The sequence below is a fragment of the Panicum virgatum genome, chromosome 7N (genome assembly GCF_016808335.1).
Source record: "Panicum virgatum strain AP13 chromosome 7N, P.virgatum_v5, whole genome shotgun sequence".
Lineage (NCBI taxonomy): Eukaryota > Viridiplantae > Streptophyta > Magnoliopsida > Poales > Poaceae > Panicum > Panicum virgatum.
This window is the reverse complement of record NC_053151.1, coordinates 3,703,332-3,722,642: the sequence shown is the minus strand read 5'-3', so window position 1 is coordinate 3,722,642 and position 19,311 is coordinate 3,703,332. Positions and strand designations below refer to the sequence as shown.

General features: G+C 49.4%; 1 protein-coding gene across 1 annotated transcript in view; it reads right to left on the bottom strand.

The window, feature by feature from the left end:
- Positions 1-19,311, bottom strand: part of LOC120682685 (phosphoglycerate mutase-like protein) — a 35,239-nt gene that overhangs the window by 11,683 nt on the left and 4,245 nt on the right. The window contains exon 2 of the mRNA XM_039964666.1: positions 9,993-10,100. Coding sequence (XP_039820600.1) covers positions 9,993-10,100 — 108 coding nt within the window. The remainder of the gene's footprint in view (positions 1-9,992; positions 10,101-19,311) is intronic.

Below are 19,311 nucleotides of genomic sequence, written 5' to 3'. Positions count from 1 at the left end.
CATAATTAAATAATAAATACATGATAAATTAAAGGCTTCGAATGATATAATTAAATAATAAATACATGATAAATTAAAGGCTTCGAATGACATAATTAAATAATAAATACAAGATAAATTAAAGTCTTTGAATGACATAATTAAATAATGAATATATGATAATTAAAATCTTTGAATGACATAATTAAATAATAAATACATCATAAAAGAAAATCTCTCTAATTCTCTATTTCCTTCTCTATATCTCTATAAATTCTCTCTAATTCTCACTATATCTCTATAAATAAAGAAAACATTATAACCATAATTGCATTCTAATAATGTCTCTATAAATCAATTCTACTTAATATATAATAAATAAAACACTATATCCATAATATAATTCTAAAAATATCTATATGCATAATTGAATTCTAGTTAATATAAAATAGAATTACATAAACATAAAATTTGAAAAGAAAAAAGAAAATGCCGGCGGCCACACTACTCACACAGGGCGGGGAAACCTAGGGCGGCGGCCCTGGACGACGAGACGGGGAGCTGGCGGCGCGGTGGCGCGCAGCAGAGAGGGTGGCAGCGCGGCGGCGTGCAGTGGAGGCCACCGGGGGCGGCAAAGACGAGGGCGCGCGCGGAGTGGAGGCCGGGGTGGCGAAGACGAGGTGGCACGGGGCCGGGGATGGCGGCGCACCGGTGAGTGGCCTGGCGGGGTCATCGTCCAAGGCGGCCGGGGCGTGGAGGCGGCGGAGCTCGGGTGGCGCTCGGGGACGGCAGCGGAGCAGGAGGCGCCATGGGAGACGACGACGGCGCGGCGCAGATCAGGAATGCCCAAGTGTTGGGAGGAAGGCAGAGGTTAAGGGACATATATAGGGGGCCCACCTTTTGTCCCGGGTGGAGCCACGACCCGGGACAAAAGGCCCTTTTGTCCCGGGTCGTGGCTCCACCTGGGACAAAAGGTGTTTTTGGGCGGGCCGGGAAAATTCCCAGCCCGCGGCCCACCTTTAGTCCCGGGTGGATCTACCACCCTGGACAAAAGGGGCCCGTTTTCCCTCGTTCCCGCCAAATCTTATGTTTGGTTTTGTTTCTTTTTACTTCTCTTTTAAATTAGGCTTTCATTTGTTAATTCAGTTAATAAAATTATGATTCCAAAAATTATGGAACAAAATTTCTTATCTCTATATAAACTTTATACACGCAACAAAAATAATTAATTTTCATTCAAGTGATTGAGTCAACGAAATATCTAACTTTTTTGAAATCATATTTGTTATTTTGACCATGCAAAAATATATTAGGTGAACAAATTTTTTCAAACTTTTGCTTTTCGACAGAAAGTGGATTCTATCATGATATTAACGTTTAAAAAGTGAATTTTACATAAAATTAAGCAATTTCATGATATTAATGAGTAGTGTGTGAGTTTGAGAGATAGTGTGTGTGTTAGTGAGAGAGTATAGTGTGTTAATGTGAATGTAATTTCATGAAATAAATAAAATTAGTTGAGTAATCCATTATTGAATGAAAATTATAATTGAGTCTGGTAATTAAGTGAAAAATATAAAAAATGATATATATAACATATAAATTATAATTGTACAGTACATATATAATAAAAGTATTCGAATTGCGATTATGTTTTTATACAATAATATAAAATGAATCAAGTACATGAAGGATTAGCGGTAACATACTTTCTCTTCACAAATGTCCCTTGATTATGATCACGGCGCAAGTATGGAGCATCATCATTGGTTAGCAGGATGCATGGATCAGTATTTACTTTGAAAGGTGGAATGGCAACAAAATTATTATATTCTTCTGACAAGTCTGTCTTATCCTCCACTCCAACGATGTTTCTCTTTCCTGATAGAACTATGTGTCGCTTAGGCTCATCCTTTTGCTTGTTTATCCCCTTCTTTGGCTTGCTAGACATGTCCTTAATGTAGAAAACCTGAGCGACATCCTGGGCTAGGACAAATGGCTCGTCTCTATACCCAAGATTGTTGAGATCAACTATTGTCATCCCATACTCATCTTTTGTTACCCCTCCTCCAGATAGCTTAACCCATTGGCAACGAAATAGAGGCACCTTGAAATTGGGACCGTAATCCAGCTCCCATATCTCTTCAATGTAGCCGTAATATGTGTCCTTTTTTCCATTATTGTCCGTGGCATCCATACGAATACCGCTGTTTTGGTTGGTACTCTTTTTATCTTGGGCTATCGTATAAAATGTGTTTCCATTTATCTCGTACCCTTAGTATGTTAAGATATTCCAAGATGGCCCCCTAGCCAATAAGAACAGTTGTTCACTTATATCCTTGTTATGCATTAGATGCTTCCGCAACCAGCTACAGAAAGTGTTCATGTACTCACGTATAATCCATGCCTCAGACTTTTCCGGGAAATTGGAGAGCAGAATTTTCTTGTGTTCCTCGATATATGGGTCAGCCAAGGATGATTGTTGAAGAACCATATAATGCACTTTCTTGAATGAGAAATCATCTGTGCAGACATAAGATTTCTTTCCTAATATACCCTTTCCAGTTAGTCTCCCCTCATATCACGATTCAGGGACTCCAATCGGTTTAAGGTCATCAATAAAGTCAACACAAAGTCAATGACCTCCTCAGTTCCGTAGGCACTGGCGATGGACGAGCTCGATTACGAACACATTTCTTGAGTACCCCCATGAACCTTTCGAATGGGAACATGTTTTGTAGAAATACTGGTCCGAGGATATCAATCTCTTTCACAAGGTGCACTAGAAGATGTGTCATGATGTTGAAGAAAGATGGTGGAAATATCAGCTCAAAGCCAACAAGACATTGCACCACATCGTTTTGCAGCTTTATCAAATTCTCCGGGTCAATTATCTTCTGAGAAACTGCGTTGAGGAAGGCACATAGCTTCACGATGGTTAACCGAACGTTATCAGGCAGAATCCCCCGCAGCACAACTGGAAGAAGTTCGGTCATAAGCACATGACAGTCATGGGACTTGAGATTTGTAAATTTCTTCTCTGCCAAATTTAAGATTCCTTTTATATTGGATGAGTATCCAGATGGAACCTTTATATTGCTCAACCAGTCAAACATGGTTTCTTTCTCTTCCTTGCTAAGAGTATAGCTGGCAGGACTTAAGTATTGTCGTCCATTATCTCGCTATTGTGGATGTAAGGCATCTCGTTCTTCCATACGTTGCAATTCTTGACGTGCTTCTACTGTATCTTTTGTCTTTCCATATGCTACCAAGAATGCTATTAGGTTGACGCAAAAATTCTTCGTGAGGTGCATCGCATCAATTGAATGACGAACATCTAAGACTTCCCAATATGGTAGCTCCCAAAATATAGATTTCTTCTTCCACATGGGCGCCATTCCATTTTCGTTCGGAACAGGTTGGCTACCAGATCCCTTTCCAAAAATAACTTCTAGATCTTTCACCATGTTGAAGACGTCTTTACCACTACGGTGCATCGATTTTGTTTGGTGGTCCGCTTGGCCTTTGAAATGCTTGCCCTTCTTTCATACCGCATGCCTGATAGGAAGAAACCGATGATGACCCATGTATACAACCTTCTTACAGTGAGTCAACCATATATTATCGGTATCATCTAAACAGTGTGTGCATGCTTTGTATCCCTTGTTCGAATGTCCTAACAAGTTACTAAGAGCAGGCCAGTCATTGATCGTTACGAACAGCAATGCTCGTTGGTTGAAGTTTTCCTGTTTGTATTCATCCCACATCCGTACACCTTCATCGCCCCAGAGCAATAAGAGTTCTTTGACCAATGGTTTTAGGTACACATCAATGTCATTTCCGGGCTGCTTTGGACCCGGGATAAGCACTGGCATCATGATGAACTTTCGTTTCATGCAGAGCCATGGTGGAAGATTGTACATACAAAGAGTCACAGACCAAGTGCTATGACCACTGCTCATCTCACCAAAAGGATTCATGCCATCCATACTCAAACCGAACCTTATGTTTCTCGCATCCAAATCAAATTCAGGGTACCTTCTATCTATTTTTCTCCACTGTGACCCATCAACGGGGTGTCTCAACATCGAGTCTTTCTTGCGTTCCTCTTTGTGCCATCGCATCAACTTAGCATTATCTTTATTTCTATACAGACGCTTCAAACGTGGTATTATAGGCGAATACCACATGACCTTCGCAGGAATTCTCTTCCGGGGAGGCTCCCCCTCGACATCTCCAGGATCATCTTTTCTAATCTTGTAACGCAATGCACTGCATACGGGACATGCATCCAAATTCTCGTACTCGCCTCGGTAGAGGATGCAGTCGTTGGGGCATGCATGTATCTTTTATACTTCCAATCCTAAAGGGCAAACAAGTTGTTTGGCTTCATACGTTGTGATAGGCAATTCGTTGTCCTTAGGAAGCATTTTTTTAACAAGTTTGAGTAATTCACCAAATCCCTTGTCGGATACACCATTTGTCGCCTTCCATTGCAGCAACTCCAAGGTGGTGCCAAGTTTCTTCAATCCATTTTGACAATCTGGGTACAACAACTTACGATGGTCCTCTAACAACTTCTGGAACTTCAATCTCTTCGTTTCACTCTCACAGTTTGCCTGCACATTGTGCAATGCCTGCCCCAGATCGTCACTGGGATCATTTTCTGCTACATCTACTTCGGGTTCTTCCATGGGAATATCGTCATCGAATGCACCGATTCTAGCATTCCCGGGAAAGTGGTCGTCAAAATCTTCTTCTTCATTGTCTTCCATGGTAACCCCCTGTTCTCCGTGCTTCGTCCAACAAACATACTTCTCCATGAAACCATTTGCGAAAATGTGGCTGTGTAGGATTCTTGAAGATGAGTAATCCTTGTTATTGTTGCAATGAACACACGGGCAGCACATAAAACCATTCTGCTTGTTTGCCTCAGCCACAGACAAAAAATAATGCAGGCCATCAATGAATTCTTTCGAACGTCGGTCAGCATTGTACATCCATTGCCGGTCCATCTGCATTTTAAATAAATCGATTTGAATTCTTTACACGTATCGAATAAATAAAATATATCAAACCTAAATTAAACTAAATGTAATATAACATGATTAATTAAAAGATCTGCAATATCCATCATACATCTTGATTAATTAAAAGGAGTACTTAATCCATTACAAAACTTAACAAAGGAGTACTATACATGAAACTTAAAAATTCGGACAACAACACATAGGTTTTCAACCGTCCTTGCGTTGGAACGCAGAATGCTCTAACGGATTTCTTGTTGGCGTAGAACAAGATGGCGGAGCTGAAACCTCCGAGTTTGGTGGTGACGAACCGTAACGCCGCAATAAATCCTCAAGATCAAACGGAGGTTCCTCGCCCCCTTGCCATGCATTCTCTATATTCTTTTTCCAAATAACGGAGCGCTGCCCTATGAAAAGCACTAGGTTTTTTGCACCGACGACCTAGTCGAGTTGTGCCCTTCTCTCCAGAAGGACAATGATCACCCCCACCGGCGCCACTCCCTCCAGCTGCTGAAGCCATATTTTACTGAAAAATACCTTTATTTTCCACAAAATTATAAATTCTTACCATTACAATGCAAATATTATTTACTATTACAATTACAATGATCAGATTAATAACTCTTGCAATTAACAATGAAATCATATAAAAAAGATGAAATGTATCATTAATTGAAAGAAATCTCTAATTAATTGAAAGAAATCTCTATAACTTCTAATTACTTTGACACCCTTCAGTTCCAGGAGTACACTCTTTTCAATATTCAGAAACCCTCTAGAAGAAAAAAAACCTTTATTTCTGAAAATGTATATGTCAGTAACCTCAACCCTGCGGTGATGACACTGCCTTTCGGGGGGACACGGTGCGGTACAAGGATGTCACCAATCGGCCAGTCGCAGCACCAACATTTACGATTAATAGGCACAGCACTTGGCACAGGCAGTGTGCTCGTTGATATGCTCTCAGTGCAACAACGGCCATACTGACTGCGTCAAATGCTGTCTTCTTATCAATCAGAAGTGCTGGTGATGCGACCAACCGATTCGCGATGTCTTTATAGCGCATCGTGTATCCCCGAAAGGTAGTGCCATCACCGTTGGATGGAGATTAACAACGTATGCTTGTTTCGAAATAAAGATTTTTTTAGCTTCTAGATGGTTTCAGCGCGACTAGGCATGAGGGGGGAGACGTTAGTCTAGATGGGCAAGTGGTGGCCCAGAAGGATACTTTTCGGTATTTAGGATCGGTGCTACAAAAGGATGGCGACATTGATGAAGATGTTAGGCATAGAATTTCAGCTAGCTGATTGAAATGGCGGCAAGCTTCTGGCATCCTTTGGGACAAGAGGGTGCCACAAAAAGCTAAAAGGCAAATTCTATAGGACAGCAATTCGTCCGGCGATATTATACGGTGCTGAATGTTGGCCTACAAAAAGGCGACATGTGCAGCAACTGAGTGTAGCAGAGATGCGGATGTTGCGGTGGTTTTGCGGGCACACAAGGAGGGATAGAGTCTGGAATGAAGTTATTCGGGATAGGGTTGGGGTGGCACCAATTGAGGAGAAACTTACTCAGCATCGGCTGAGATAGTTTGGACTTGTCCAACGAAGGCCTCCTGAGGCGCCGGTGCGTAATGGGGTTCTTGAGCGGGTCGATAATGTAAAGAGGGGTAGAGGTAGACCTAAACTGACATGGGATGAGTTGGTTAAGAGAGACCTTAAGGATTGGAATATCTCTAAAGAGATAGCTTTGGATAGAAGCGCTTGGAGACTAGCTATCAATGTGCCTGAACCTTGAACTTATTTCTTTCGGGTTTCATCTCTAGCCTACCCCAACTTGCTTGGGAAAAAAGGCTATGTTGTTGTTGTTGTTGTCTAGATGGTTTCAATGTGAGCCTGAATAAATACATCACTAGAGTGTCAAAATAATCCATTCATAATACAAAAAATTCTAATATACTCGTTTCATTAATTCATTCATGAATACAAAAATCAACTATCCACAATATGGTCATATATACAAGTACATCACATGAAGTGTCTACACTCATTCTAAAAATTTCTACTATCCACATACTCATCTAAATCTAAAAGAAAATCACACCTACATATGCAATCTAAATGTCCAAGAAATGAGCTAGCTACACATTTTCTCTATTTCTAAAGCATGAAATGAGCAATACAAGCTAAGGAAGAAGAGAAAAACAAGCCCCCAAACCTTTAGCGCCGTTGGATGGACGGGGAATCAAAGATCTTCACAAATGTGGTGAAGAAATGAGCAAGAACTCATCTCTCCCGAGCCAAGAACAGCAAGAACAAGTGAGCTGAATGGCTCGGGCAGGGGGAGAGAGAAGGGGATAAGAGGGCCAAGGAGTTTTGTCCCGGTTGGAGACACGAACCGGGACAAAAGGGGGGCCTTTTATCCCGGTTGGTGGCTCCAACTGGGACAAAAGGCTGCGCAGGCCTTTTGTCCCTGTTGGAGCCACCAACCGGGATAAAAGGCCACCCTTTTGTCCCGGTTGGTGCCTCCAACCGGGACAAAAGGCCCTTGTCCCCCCCCCGCTGGCCCGGCTAGTCATTGGACCCGGGACAAAAGCCACCTATTGTCCCGGGCCCAAAGGCTGCCGGGACAAATAGCCTGGAACAAAGGCCTATTCTGTAGTAGTGTCCTCTATTTTGGGAAGGTCTACAAATCCCCTCCTCCACCCACCATTCCTATGGGTCTCTAGGAGCCCTCTATTCTATAAGTTAGAATTGAGGGTTATTGCTAGAGTTGAAGCAAATTTAGCAGCCCTAAAAATAAACACAGCTTCCCTTTAGCATTTAGAGGATCCAATTTAGAAACTATTGCTAGAGCTGCTCAATGTGATTCGAGGCAAAAAAATCCCTTCCCTTATTTTTAATCGCCCCCACGAGCTACCTTATCTCTTCTTTCCATTTCATATCCTCTCATTATTTTGCTGGGTGCCAAGCTCCACCACATCTTGTAGAAAAGAGGGGGAGATGGCTCTCCATCGTAGCTGTGGCTCTGTCTTCAGCCCATGCTGATCCAACGCGGCCTACATGGGTGTCTGATGTGTAACACATGAAGGAAAAGCTTCGTTTTCTTCACCGCCACCACAAGGGTGGTGAGCCCATGCTGAGGGCTAGTGGCTAGTGCCCCACCCCTCTGGCTTCAGCAACGTGTTCGGCATGCTCACACTCCATGTTACATGATACGTCTAGTGTCATTTCCATAGATATTGGTCCAAGAAAATTCTTTCATTTTTGATCAAGAAGAAACTGTTCATGGGATTTGTATTGGGGATTTGAAATAGAAAAAAAATAGTGTGGTTATTGATTATTTTTGCGATGGGCTTGGTGTTTAGATGATTTCAGGTTGTCCATGGTGATTTGGGATATAAAAATGCTAGAAATCAATCTGGTCAGAAGCTACTTGCTGGGCAAAATGTTACAAATCAGTAAAAGGAGCTAGAAATAAGTCTGGTCAAAAGCTATTTGTTAGAAATAATGCCAGAAATCAATAAACATAGAAATGAATCTAGACAAGCTATTACCTCCAACATCCTTAGACAGGCTCCATACAAGTTCATGGATCTTAAAGTGAGACGCACATAATTAATCATAAGAAAATAGAAAAACATATACCTTCTCTACACCATCGTCTACTTTAGCCGCATCCTTCATGCCTGCTGGAGCTCCCCTACCCGCTACCCACCAAGTTCATGGGACCAATAATGATTATGGTGCCATAGTAGACATGCCTACACGCTACGTGATCGAGACAGAGTTTGGATCGTACTTTGTAACCCAAATATGAGGGCACTACTGTTGTAAATGAGAGATGATTTTGGCGGCCGTTGTATCGGCGGTGAGGCTGTGGTGGTACTCGGATGGCAGCGGCAGCCATAGTTATACCCCGAGGATGTATGAACACATGGCTAAATCTCATTAAAAAAATCATGCCTCGATATCATTCTCATTTCATTTGATCTTATAATTCGATTTCACATTCTTGGGTTATTGCTTCCGCGCAATTACTCTAACAAGTGGTAACAGATAGAAACTTGAGAAGGCTTAAACATCTAGAGACTACATTGTGATGGAGGAGCACAGTATATAAGAAGGGGCAATCCTCACATATCATGCTAGTTTTTTGAATTGAGTCACATCCAAGATCCTGAACTTAAGTGGATATGGAGTTGATGAGGTGCTGGCTGATAGGTATAGCTGATCAGACTGGAATCTTCTGCGCTCCCTGACAAGACTTGTCCATATACACAAAGGAGGTTTTTCCCATAGAGTTGTCGTCGTCGTTGTAAGATGATGAGTTGGGCGCTTTTGCTAGAAGTTGCCGACATGTGTCTTTGCAAGACAATTCTGGTATGCCATTTTGCAGCCTCTCAACTTGGAAAGATTGACACCCAATAGGATTGGTGGAACAAAGCTGAGAGGAGGATCCAAAAACAGCATAAAAATGGACTCAATTCCCTCTGCATTCTAGGAGCTTGGACGCTATGGAAACATAGGAACACTTGTGTTTTTGATGGATCACCCCCAAATTTACAAGTGTCAATCCAAGCTTTCAAGGATGAGGCCCACCTGTAGCAGTTTGCTAGGGCTAAGGGGCTTACTACCCTATGCCTCAAGTTGGGAGGAACTTAAGCATAGGTTCCTGGGGTTTAGTGGTCTGGTTCTGCGTGTTTGTATTTTTTTTGTAATAGCCTGCTTCTAGAACTTTGCATTACTCACTCTGGTCCAAGGTGAGGGTTTTTTTTGTAATTGGCCCACTCTTTCTCTCTTAATATAAAGATACACAGCCCTCCTGCGTGTTCGAGAAAAAAAACTTTTGCATGAAGCATAAGTTTTAGTTTGACGCGCTACAGTGTTCAGCTTGTGTTAGTAAACGGCGCAGAGCTGATTAAGAGCAGTGCATTGTCGCGTTTCAAGATCGAAAAGTGGGAAAGGAACAGGGGGAGGAACTTACATGTCTCCAGCCTAAAGGAGCAATCGGAGCATCAAAGAAGGAGGGTGACGTGTAAGCACTATGATCCTTCTCGCCTTCCACGTTGTGAACACCCTGGGCGTGCCTCACCTGCGAATTGAAACAAGCATTTTTTTCCTTGCAAATCTGTGATGCAATGCCGGGAAATTAAAGTGAATTACCAGTGTCAGTACCCTGTAGCAGGGATACCCACTCCTACTGCAGCAAGGCAGGACTCGCGTAGTCATCTATAACTACGCCCTAAGGGGCGGAGCAACCCGGGCCCCAGGGGTCCGGCTCTTACCTCACCGGGCCAACGGCCCCGGACCCGTTCCCCGCTCTGGGAACGGGTCTGGTGACGCCACGTGTCCCTGAGGAGGGGAAGCTCCGCGCCAACAGCCGAGGGCTCGGACCCCCCATATGGGTCCGGGACCTCCCCGCGTCCGTCCGGACCTCCCACGCGCGTAAAACCAATATACCGCCGGGGCGGGGTCCGGGGGCGCCACGTGTCCCACAGGCGCAGGCGCGGGCGCGAGTCTTCCGCTGGAAGACTCGCCCACCCCACCACATTTAATGCGGGTGGTTGAGGCATGCTCTGCCGCGGCGGCACGCGGGGCAGCTTTTGTCAGGCCTCACTGTAGATCGCATATTACCGAGGTACACAGTGCAGCCGCATGCGCCGCATCCGCGCAGAGCCCGTCTTCCGCATTAAATGGATACGACGGCACGGCACCCTTTCATCATACCTCTTGCGCCGCAAGCTACACGGCCCATTCAGCTACACGGCAAGCTACGGCAAGCTGCGCCGCAAGCTACGCCCTGGTGCCGTTTCGACAAGACAGGGCATGGCTATGCCGGACGGAAGATTCCCACGGGCAAAGCAAGGAAATCCCGGAATAAGATCTTTTCCAGGCGTAGCACCATAATAGGGCTAGGCCATTCGTATTAAATACAGCATCGTTGGGCCCACCTGTCGGGGACTCAACGGCCATGTACGCGCCTCCCTTGAGATATAAAAGGGAGGCGCTCGCTGCACACTCTAGACAGACTCGACACTCTCTAAGGCCAAGAAAAGCCAGACACAACACAAGCTCGGATTCACTCCGAACAATCCTGCTCTCAACCTCTTGAAAGCACAAGTAATACAACACACAGTGGATGTAGGGTATTACGCTCCGGCGGCCTGAACCACTCTAAAACTACTGTGTTCATCGTGTTCTTGCATCTAGATTGGGCTAATCCTAGCTACCCCCGAGTACTCACCCTCTGGCTTTAGGCGGGTGCACTACGCCACCCGGCTGTGGGTTTGCACACCACGATATTTGGCGCGCCAGGTAGGGGCACTTTAGCTAGTTTTAGTTCATCTCTTACTCATCTCCATGGTTCGGGTGGTTGAGCACTCCCACAACGACGACGACGTGGAGATGACAGAGGGTGTGGCGTCATCCGCGCCACGTGCCTCTCGCCTTCCTGCGCCAGGGGCAACCGTGCCCGTGGAGCAGCCACCGTCGGCAGTGGCGCGCGTTGCACATCGGCGAGAGCCAGGGCGCCCGTCAAGGGCCCCCTCACAAGCTGCGAGCGGCGGAGCACTGGCAGGAGCTAGGGAGTTGCTTCGCAACCCTCCGGCTGCTGCAGCCTCGCCAGACGCCCTGAGGCAGTGGCGGGATGACGTTGACCGTCTCCTCCATCTGGCTCAGGCCTCCCCCAGTTCTGCAAGGACTGGGCAACGACCTCCACCTGGCAATGCGGTGGTACCCTACCACCAGCGACAGGGCGGTGTGTCGGCTTCCATGCACTCCCCACGGTGAGGGGTGCACGAACAGAAGACCTGTGGGCGGAGCTCAACCGTAGGCGCGCGGGTGAGGACGCCCACATCTCCGTGGAAAGGGCGCGAGAACACCGCCTCAACATCGAGGGCAGCAACCTCAACGCAGACTTGGATGCAGCGACACCCAAGCCTCCGGGAAACGCTCGGATACAGGCGGGCACCCCGGTGGCTGGGGTGGGTTGCGCTGTGCTGGCGGATCACCTCCGCGCAGTGGCATGGCCGTCCAAGTTCCGCCCGCACCTGCAGGAGAAGTACGACGGTACTACTAATCCATCGGAATTCCTGCAGGTGTACGTTACCGCCATCACAGCAGTTGGTGGTAACGACACTGTCATGGCGAGCTACTTTCATATAGCCTTGACTGGGCGAGCCCGGACTTGGCTCATGAACCTCACTCCTGGGACGATTCAGTCCTGGGAGGAGCTCTATGCGAGGTTCACTGCGAACTTCGCCAGTGCGTACCAGTAGCATGGTGTGGAAGCTCACCTCCACGCCGTGAGGCAGAACCCCGGAGAGACGCTCCGGGCATTCATCTCGCGCTTCGCCAAGGTACGGGGTACCATTCCTCGTATCTCTGACGCATCTATCATTACTGCTTTCCGTCAGGGGGTACATGATGAGAAGATGCTCGAGAAACTGGCGACGCACGAGGTGGAAAGCGTTACCACGCTTTTCTCCCTGGCTGACAAGTGTGCCAGGGCCGCTGAGGGCTGCGCATGGCACTCAGCCCCCCAAGACGGAGATGCCAGGGCTGGTGGCTCCGGAGCTACCGTCCAGGGCGGTGGCAAGAAAAAGAAGAACAAGAACCGGGGTCGCGGGGAGCCACAAGCCGGCGGTCCAGTCGCTGCAGCAACGGCACCAGCTGCTGCGGCAGCGGCTGGGGGCCAGAATGCACATGGCAAGTGTCCGCGCTCGTAAGGTGGCAACGGAGGTTCATGCCCAGTTCATCCCACCGCTCGCCACAGCGCCGCTGACTGCCGCAAGATCCAGAAACTCGCGAAGCGGGTCAGTGGGCGGCATGAGCAGGCTTCCAAGGACGGCTCGCCCCCTCCTCGCCAGCAGTCTGGCAAGGAGAAAGCCTCCGATAGTGAGGCCGCTGCCGGGGAGAAGGAGCTGGGGTACCAATCCCCCGCTCGGGAGCTGAAGGGCGTTTACAGCCACGACAACTCCGACTCTGACAACGAGGAGCACCGCAAGAAGCTGTACGTAATGTACGGCGGAAACTGGGAGCTTGTCTCCCGGCAGGACGTGAAGACCCTTCGCTGAGAGGTCCTTTCGGCGAAGCCGGGGGTCCCAAAGGCGGCGCTACACCACAGGTGGAGGAACACCACCATCTCCTTCAGGTCATCTGACTGCCCGGAGAACATGGCCGGGGCTGGTGTACTACCTCTAGTCACCGCCCCTGTCATGGCCAACATCAGGCTCTATCACGTGCTGATTGACGGTGGGCTAGCCTCAACGTCATCAGCTATGCAGCGTTCAAGCAGCTGCAGATCCCGGAGTCCAAGCTGACTCCCTCTCGCCCATTCTCTGGAGTGGGCCCACATCCGGTGTTCCCTCTGGGGAGCATCACTTTGCCGGTCACGTTCGGGACCGAGGAGAACTTCCGCACAGAGAGTGTCCAGTTCGATGTTGTGGAGGTGAACCTCCCGTTCAACGCCATCATTGGCAGGCCGGCTCTCTACCGCTTCATGGCCATTGCCCATTACGGGTAGTTGGTCCTGAAAATGCCTTCCCCTGACCATGCGGGGTGACCGCACCGCTGCCATCGTTGCAGTTGAGAAACTGCATGCTATGGCGGCAGAGGCTGCACGTTCCGAGGAGGACCCATCCACCTCACGAGCCAAGGTGCCTGCCAGGGCACATAAGGTTCAACCGTCCGACCTGGACAATGTTCCCGTGAAGACCGTGCAGATCCGAGCGGACTCCTCCAGGACCACCCGCATCTCGGGAAACCTGGAGGAGAAATAGGAAGACACGCTCATCACTTTCCTCCAGGCAAATGTGGTCGTGTTCGCCTGGGAACCGTCACAGATGCCTGGGATCCCCAGGGAAGTGATCGAGCACAATCTGAGGATCTACCCCGATACCACGCCAGTACGCCAGAAACCTCGAAAGTAGTCCGTGAAGCGGTAGAACTTCATCCGCGAAGAAGTCCGCAAGCTGCTACACACTGGCTTCATCGAGGAGGTCCACCACCCCGAGTGGTTGGCCAACCCGGTCGTCGTCCCAAAGGCCAATGGGAAGCTTCGGATGTGCATCGACTACACCAGCCTCAACAAGGCATGTCCCAGAGACCCCTATCCTCTTTCACGTATCGATCAGATTGTGGACTCCACCTCCGGGTGTGACCTTTTGTCTTTCCTAGATGCATACTTTGGTTTCCACCAGATTCAGATGTCTAGAGAGGATAGGAAACATACTGCTTTTGTAACAGTGAATGGACTTTATTGCTATATTGTCATGCCATATGGTCTGCGGAATGCCTTGCCCACATTTGTGCGAGCTATGAATAAAACTTTCTGTAATTTAATTAGAGATATAGTTGAGGTATATGTCGATGACATTGTAGTCAAGACTAAGGTAGGGTCAACACCAGTTGAGGACCTGTCCCTCGTCTTCGACCGACTGCGAGCCACACGCATGAAGCTGAATCCCGAGAAGTGCGTTTTCGGCGTCCCGGCATCGAGGCAAACCCAGCCAAGATCAAGGCAATCGAGGAGACGAAGCCTCCTGGCCGCATCAAGGACATCCAGAAGCTTACTGGATCTCTGGTCGCTCTTAGCTGCTTCATTTCGAGGCTGGCTGAGAGGGCCCTCCCCTTATTGAAGCTATTGAGAAGGTCCGGTCCATTCTCTTGGACTGAAGAGGCTGAACAAGCCTTCCAGGAACTGAAGCAGCACCTCACCTCACTGCCAGTGTTGGTGGCTCCAGAGCCAGGTGAGACGTTGTTTTTGTATCTTGCTGCGTCTACAGAGGCGGTCAGCATGGTGCTGGTGGCCGAGAGGACGGAGCAAGCTCTCCAGGGGGACACCAGGGTCTCCCCGGCCAAGGGTGGTGAGCAGGACCACGCACATGGGGGTCTGGCGGCCACTGCTCTGTCTGAAGGTCCGGACCCCGGACAAGGGGGTCCGGAGGAGCCTCGACCCAATGGGAACCCAGAACCGCTGGGGGCCCAACGACCTGACGTAGTGGACAAGGGTGAGCCAGACCCGGTGGCCAGGGTCCGGACCATCCAGAAGCCAGTCTACTATGTTAGCGAAGTCCTCCACGAGGCAAAGGCCAGGCATCTTGAGACGCATAAGCTTATCTATGCCATACTTATTGCTTCCAGGAAACTGCGCCACTATTTTCAGGCACACAGATTTGTCGTAGTGACCTCTTATCCGCTGAGAGCGATCCTGCACAACTCCAACGCCACGGGCAACATCGCCAAGTGGGCAGCAGAATTGGCTGAGTTCCAGCTGGATTTCCAGCCCCGCCATGCAGTCAAAAGCCAAATCTTGGCTGATTTCATAGCAGAATGGACTCCTTCCCCATGAAATTCTGGGGGTCCGGACCTCAACGCCGGACCCCCGGAGCCGGAAGTCAGGACACCAGTCTTCACCGAGCCCCACTGGACACTCTTCTTCGACGGGTCCATCTGCAAGCAGTGGGCTGGAGCTGGTGTGGTCCTCATCGACCCAAACGGAGATCAGCTGAAGTACATGGTGCACCTTGATTTCAAGACCACCAACAACATGGCAGAATACGAAGCTTTGATCTTTGGCCTGACACAAGCCCTGTCTCTGGGGGTCCGGCAGCTCTTGGTGAAGGGAGATTCTCAGCTGATCATCAAGCAGGTCCGAGGGGATTGCAGCTGCAACAATCCCCAGCTCGCGGCATACCTCATTCATGTGAGGAAGCTCGAGAAGGACTTCGACGCCTTGGAACTGCAACATGTTCCCCGCGAATTCAACTCAGCAGCAGATGATCTCTCCGTGAGAGCATCTACCTGGGCACCCATGCCCGAGGGCATCTTCGAAAGACGGTTGTTGAGACCTACCGCCTAGCCTACCGAGCTGGGTGAAGGGGATCAAGCTAGCACCTTGAAGCTAGCGGTCCCGGCGGCATTCCATCCGTAGTGCCTGCCCAGGGTTATGTGCGCTGTTGAGGACCCTGGAGACCTCATAGAGCCACTCCCACCTGCTTAGGGAGGTCCCGATGCATGGATCTCCGAGATCCGGGATTACCTGAAAGACAATATCCTTCCTGATGACGATGTGTCCGCTGAGCGCATAGTACAATTGGCTAAACGCTACGCGGTGGTAGAAGGGGATCTCTACCGCCGTGGCGCCAATGGTATCCTCATGCGGTGCATTCCCTAGGAAGAGGGCCGTGAGTTGCTCGCGGAGATCTATGGAGGCGAGTGTGGAAGTCATTCCTCATCTCGCACGCTTGTTGGTAAGGCCTTTCGGCATGGCTTCTACTGGTCGACAGCACTCCAGGATGCAGCTGAGCTGGTAAGGTCCTGCAAAGCATGCCAGTTCCATGCAAAGTAAATACACACACCGGCTCAAGCTCTGCAAATGAACCCGCCCTCATGGCCATTTGCCGTATAGGGCGTGGATATCCTGGGGCCGTTCCCCCGGGCCGTCGGCGGGTACCGGTTCCTCTACGTCGCCATTGACAAATTCACAAAATGGCCGGAGGTTACCCCTGTGGTGAACATCACCAAAAAATCAGCAGTCGCAATCCTCAAGTCCATTGTGTGCAGATTTGGCGTCCCAAACCGCATCATCACGGACAACGGGACCCAATTCAAAAATAGACTCTTCCAAGAGTACTGCGAGGACATCAGCATCCAGCTATGCTTTGCGTCCGTGGCACATCCCCGCAGCAATGGACAGGTCGACAGAGCGAATGCAGATGTCCTTAGGGGACTCATGACCCACATCTATAACTGCTTGAAGAAGCATGGTGCAAAATGGGTTGATGAGCTTCCGTGTGTGCTATGGGGCAGCCGGACCACACCCAGCCGAGCCACCGGGGAGACCCCATTCTTCCTGGTCTACGGGGCTGAAGCATGCCTTCCCCCGGAAATTCACCTGGGCTCACCACGGGTCCAGGCTTTTGACGAATTCATGCAGGAACAACTACAGCGTGACGATGTGGACTTTGTTGACGAACGAAGGTGGCGAGCAGCAATTCGAAATGCACGCTACAACCAGGCGCTCAGGCGTTATCATCAACGGTTCGTGCACAGTAGAGAGCTCTGGGCAGGGGACCTCGTCCTAAGGCGGATTCTGAACCAAGCAGGGCTCCACAAACTCTCCCCCAACTGGGAGGGTCCCTTCAAGGTTACAGAAGTATGCCGGCCCGGATGTGTTCGCCTTGATACAGAAGAAGGGGTGCCGCTACCCAACCCATGGAACATAGAACATCTGCGTAAGTTTTATGCTTAGACAGAGCAGGAAATGAATTTTTCCTTTGTAATAAGATAAGATCAGCGTGCGGTCCAGAGCAGTGGGGGTCCGTCCTCGTAAACCCGGCCTCTGGCATCAATCGCACCATTGGCTAGCATTAACACGCGGCCCAGAGCGGTAGAGGTCCGCCCTCATAAACCCGGCCTCTGGCATCCATCGTGCAAGCTATGTATATCAAGTTGCAAAGGAAAGATTTGCTCCTAGTTCCGTCTTTGTGTCAAAATTTTATTTCGCATTTCGATTCTCGAGCTTTTCCCTTTCTAACCCCCGCGCGGACTTCCACTCTTGTCGCTACAGCTAAGATCTGTATTGAGTTGCCGGACTGCCGTATAGGTCCGGACCCCCTTGCTGCTGGGAGAGGGGTCTGGACCCCTAGGGACCTACTCTGGAGAGGGGGTGCTTATTTCCTGGGGTGGTCCGGAGTCCTGTGTAGCCGCTTAGCCGGTTCCGTACCCAAAGCCTACACACTCCACCACCCTGTAACGAGTGCTCTAGTACGCGAAGCTGGGTAATTAGGGGCCCGGACCTCGTTCTAGCTCAAGGGTTGGCTTCCTAAGTCCTACACGGCAGGTCCAGCTCCATATCTCAAAGGATCGGGTACGACAGAATGGCCTCACCCACTGCTAGGGAGGGGTCCAGAACCTTGGAGCCAGGTCCGGTAAAGTCGTGCTTGTTTCCTGGAGTGGTACGGAGCTCCGTGTAGCGGCTTAGCCTGGTTCTGTACCCTAAACCTACACACTCCACCACTCTGTAACAAGCATCGTGCTGCCTGGACCTGCATATCCGGAGCTCCGGACCTCATACTAGCTTGGGGGCCGGTTCAGAATAGGTCCCGCAGGCCTGCTACTAAGCTTTGACTTTGAGTGGTATGCAGGTTAAGCCTTGATTGGTGGTAGCTAGCCTCAAACCATTGAGCCTACCTACCAGGGGGGCCCGCCATCCGCTTTAAGGCTTCATGCAGATCGAGGTCCAGTCTCGGTGGTAGACAGACTCAAACAACTGAGCCTGCCTCCCAGGGGGCCCAGAGCGTTCGCTTTGAGCTAGATACCAAGGATCGATTCTGCATGCGTCAAACAGCAAAGTTGCAGTATCATTACTACCATCCCAGCGAGTTTGATTTTTCTCTCTGTAGTTTTTTCTGCTATTCAGGGAATAAGTCGCTCATTTGACTTACAATCTGTGCTACATCTATGCCCAAGAACACTTGTTCAACCTCATAGGGGGGTCCGGAGCGTCTTCTCGGCTCGGATGGTAGATAGGTTCTAACAACTGAATCTATCTATCAGGGGGCCAGGGCGCCGGGGTGCTGCATACCGCAAACAAGAGCAACTGACCAACAACAAAGTTGATGGTCCAGCTCGACAATGTTTTTACAATGTTTTTACATAACACAAAAAATAAAAGTTCTACTGATGTGATGGTCCAGCTCAGGAATCTGCAGGCTCCCGCTTGAAATAAGCAGCTACAAAGTCGATGACCTCCCACACGCCTTCCCGAGCGGAGGCTTCCGTCTCCGCCACTGGACCATCGACGACGGGGGCTAGAGAGATGGCAGGGTCGTGGCACCGGAGGCAGGTCAAAATGTACTCCACCACCATCCAGCATAGCTCATGGCCCTCGACTTCAAGGTGGCCGGCGAGGATCGGCTCCAGGCGCCGGAGTCTATCTGAAGCAGAGTTCAGCACTGGGAGGGCGTCAGCAATTGAAGCTGGCGGCTCCGCCACTTGGATTGGACTCATTCCAAGTGGCACCAGAGCTGAGCTTGCTTCGCTCGCCCAGTCGATGATTCGCTGGGGCCCCATGCGCTGGTCCTCCTGCAGCTTCCGGGCTGCCTCCTGGACCGCCTCCTGCACCTGGGCATCCAGTGCCGCCTGAGCCGCTTCCAGCTGGCGGGTCTTCTCCTGGAGCGAGGCCTCCTTCCGCGCCGCTGACTCCTTCAGGGTCTTCCTCTCCTCGCGCTGGCGCACAAGGGCCCGCTCCATGCTGGTGGTGAGGGATTCCCGCCGTGCAAGGGGCTTCCTCTCCTCCT